The sequence below is a fragment of the Pygoscelis adeliae genome, unplaced genomic scaffold, assembly GCF_000699105.1.
Source record: "Pygoscelis adeliae isolate BGI_AS28 unplaced genomic scaffold, ASM69910v1 Scaffold22, whole genome shotgun sequence".
NCBI classification, from domain to species: Eukaryota; Metazoa; Chordata; class Aves; order Sphenisciformes; family Spheniscidae; genus Pygoscelis; species Pygoscelis adeliae.
In genome coordinates this window covers 2,329,577-2,333,426 of record NW_008824350.1, presented here as the reverse complement: position 1 = coordinate 2,333,426, position 3,850 = coordinate 2,329,577, and the positions used below count along the sequence as shown (strand labels likewise).

At 37.0% G+C, this 3,850-nt stretch overlaps 1 protein-coding gene across 1 annotated transcript in view; it reads right to left on the bottom strand.

Moving 5' to 3' along the window:
* VPS39 (vacuolar protein sorting 39 homolog (S. cerevisiae)) overlaps positions 1 to 2,965 on the bottom strand; it is a 26,175-nt gene extending 23,210 nt beyond the window's left edge. Inside the window, exons 1-4 of the mRNA XM_009319250.1 lie at positions 2,947 to 2,965; positions 2,317 to 2,382; positions 921 to 985; positions 61 to 103 (exon numbers count right to left, since the gene is read on the bottom strand). Of these exons, the coding sequence (XP_009317525.1) occupies positions 61 to 103; positions 921 to 985; positions 2,317 to 2,382; positions 2,947 to 2,965 (193 nt within the window). The remainder of the gene's footprint in view (positions 1 to 60; positions 104 to 920; positions 986 to 2,316; positions 2,383 to 2,946) is intronic.
* Between the last annotated feature and the right edge of the window lie 885 nt (positions 2,966 to 3,850).

The following is a 3,850-nucleotide window of genomic DNA, read 5'->3' as shown; positions in this document are numbered from 1 at the left end:
TCAGCCAAGTAACTGCATCGAGAAGAGCTCATTAAATATTGCAACATTTTCTTCACTTACCTAATAGACTGACCAGAATTTTAAACTGAGAAACAACATGAATCTGAAAGAAAGAATTCTATTAGTGACTCCATTCATAAACTAAACCTCTGAACAAGGCTTCATTATAGATAGTGTAAGAAAATGCATCTTACATACTCTCAAAATAATGAAAACAGCAAGGTAGCTATCTATGCACAACCTTCCTCCAGCTATTATTGCAATCTCTTTCACTTACACACAGTTTTCACAAGCTAGCACATACATCTTGCAACCTAAGCTGGTAAAAAAATGTTATAACAAGTGGTATATTACTAGTGCAGAAATACCTCTAACAGATATGCAGAGCGTTGCTGAAAAAGAATGCATAATCTTTGAAGTAAGTGCTTATATTGATACTCAGGAAAGCAATGAGCCAAAGTTCTCCAAAAAAAATGAAACAGTAGTAAGATTGGCAGTAGATAATCAGTTACTTTAGTTCTAAATTCCAAATAAGAGGAATTACATTCACATTCCTATAGCATTTTATCCGAGAATCAAATTATATATTACAGTCTGTTGGTGTATTACCATCATTTTTACAAATATTCTCAGTCAGAGCGGTTGAAGATTTACTGTGAACAACAGCATTTCCATAAAAGCCAAAAATAAACCTGTAAGTTCCAATTCTTTGCTTTCTGCTTTAGCAACCAAACCAAGCTTATTCCTGTTATGGGAAGAGTGGGCAAAAATACAAGGCTGTGCCGCCTCTAGAAGAATCTATAGTTTTGGGGAAATTTTTTGTTAAGCTTAGCAGAGATTCCAGAAGTATATTTGGTATTTCATTTCTTGGCTAAAACACTGGAAAACTGTCCCCACACCAAAGAGATGATATTTCCTACCTGCTGAATCTTTTTTGAGAAGTTCTTGTTGGATTTCTCTAGTGTCACTTCAAACCTATTGCAACCTACCAAAAAGATTTGAGAGAGTATGTATGTAAACTGAAGTTGCCCTTCAATTTATGGCTGAATATACCTTACACTAAATAGGTTACAAAGAATTATGAAAGCAAACTTGGCCACTTAACACTAGAAGAATGATTCTTCTAACATATCTGTGCTATCTTTTACTTAATAGCTAAATGCATCAGAAGGTCTTCTACATAGTCAGGTGAAAATTTAAATTACACCTCTTGTACCCATCCAAGGACTTCATCAATAGTTACATTTTTGCCTTGCTGGAATTTTAGATTATAAAAATTATATTTAAGTATTTTGAAACCCAGAGATACAAAGATACCCATAAACACTTTTTCCACACCAATGAAATATCAGAAATTTAAACTGCTAGGGAGCACATCACTGCAAAGTAGACAAGGAATAAACACTACACCACAAGGGTTTAAAAGGAGTTTTAGGGATAAAGACTTACAGACACTTTCTGATGACATAACCTCTCCTGGCATTGATGCAAAAAAGGGGGAGAAATTTACCACGTGAGATAAGACACTAGCAACTCAAGACTAGCATGTTCTGATTGGAATAGATGGCCTACAAGTTTCAGAAAAAGCAAGCTGAATTCAGTCTCTAGAATCCAAGTAGCTACAAATTAACATCTTTCCGAGAGCTGATGAACTTGGAAACAGATGTTTGGTTTTTTCTTTCCTGTCCCACAATACACTACATTACTGAGTTCAATAATATCAGTTTCTACAAATAGCAGATAATGCAAAATACAAATCTGTTTAGTGAAAATCAATTTTAACTAAACCAAAAATAGAATAGTTCCATTTGTGGCGTCTCCAGGATAGACTATGAACACTTATGACTGTCAAAGAGGCAGGGAGAAGAGTAAATACATGACAGAACTAGTTAGGAGGGATCCCTCTTCCCCATCCCTTGATGCTCACGGACCCACTGAATAAAGTTGCTCTTTCACTAATCAATCCTTCATTAACAGAAGGCAAACATCAAATCTCTGGCAACTAGCACGTTGTACTGCAGTGCACACTGTATTCACAAAAATTACACTAACTTACTATAAATTCAAACATAGAGACACCTGATATACAACATACTTTAAAAGAGAAAAGAGGCCAATACTACTTGCTATCTTTCTTGCACATCTGATAAATGCTATGTACGCTTTCACCAAAGACCCCACACAAATATTCATTAAACTATGTAGGAAAAAATCTGCAATTAAACACACTTGTGTTAACATCACTACAACCTCTTAAAGTGCAGGAAATAAAAATAACATAATCAACTTTTTGTGCCATTCTTAAAATCAACTTACCTATGTCTTTCTTGATCCTGTAAAGCAGAAGATGTCCTTGTTTGGTACCAACAAGGAGCCATTCCTCTACAAAGACAGGGGAAAAAGAGAGTCTAATTAGTTTCAACAAAGATTGCCTTCCCCAGCCAAGTTACATTTATCAGAACACTTGGAAACTTGTTTCAAATGCCAAAAAGGACTTTCTGTGGCGGCTACACACGTCTCCTATCACATCTCTGGTGGAAGTGCTCAGAAATAGCTTTCATTCTCAGAAGAGGACGGCCAAAGATCAAAGCAGTAAAACTGAGAGTACAGCCTAGACGTCACATCCCACTTGCACACTTATAAAGAAGCAAACCACTTATAGACAGATATATATATATCCCACTTATACAAAGGTAAAGAAGCAAACCATTGCATTTTTTGTGCAATCAAAAGAGGCAATAACTTATTCTTCAGACATTACTATCTCCCAGAGAGGAACAGCACTACATAATGGGAAGAACTGTCAGGAAGAAAAAAAAAAAAAGGAGTTCTATGTGGGTTTGTTTGTTTGTTTTTCAATAGTCAAGTTTTTGTAAGAACTCTCTGAAATAGTCAGCTATGCCTGGAAGGACAGTGGCAGCTTTGCTTAAACGGCATTTGAATTACCTGGACGACCAACAGTCATTTAATACTTAGAAGAGAGGACCTTTTTATACACAAACTCTGTGGCAGAGTTTCAGACTCTTCCTATTTACAACATTTACAGCATACAAAAGGCACAGAATCTTTATTCGGTCGTGAAATATGACTGAAATACTTCCTCCTTGCTGAAGACCATATAGGAAAGAAGCATACACAAATATTTCTTTCTACATCTAGCAATCCCTCTTTACCAAAGATACTTGTATTTTAATAAAATCTTGTTTCCTGCACGACCTTTTTTCCACTATTTGGTAGAAAAGCTGTAGAGACAGAATTACACCTCCTTTTACACAACCATACCATCATACGCCTGTCGGTTTAGGCTTTTTTGTGCTTCAGCAAAATAAATGCTTCCAAAGAGATAAAAGATAAAAGCCTCAACACAGGAATAAACTATCTTTACATCTTCTCTACTACATAACTTTAGCACAAGCAACCCATGTTTAAACGTGGCACTACTATTCAGGTTATAATTTTGTTCTTAAGACAGATTAAAGGGGTCACAGTTCCAGAGTGTCTGGAGTTTTTTAAATCACCAATTTTGTGCTATGGTAGTACATCTGATGGGAACTGCTCAAGCAGTTTGAAAAGCCTTATCAAGCCTTGTCGTTACGACAGCTGGCGCGATCACCTGACCAAAATCTTGACTGTCAAGTATGCCCCAAAATATAACCCACGTTTATATACCATTAACACATGCAAACAGACCCTAAACCTAAGACCTGAGCGTACCACTGGCTTTCCAAGACTAAGTTTACCCAAAACATAGGGGACGCTTTTTAGCGAGAAACTAGCCGACCACGGCCACAGCGCTGGAAATCATGGCAGCCTCCTCCACAGCAGGGCTGCCGCCGGGCGGGCAGGGCTG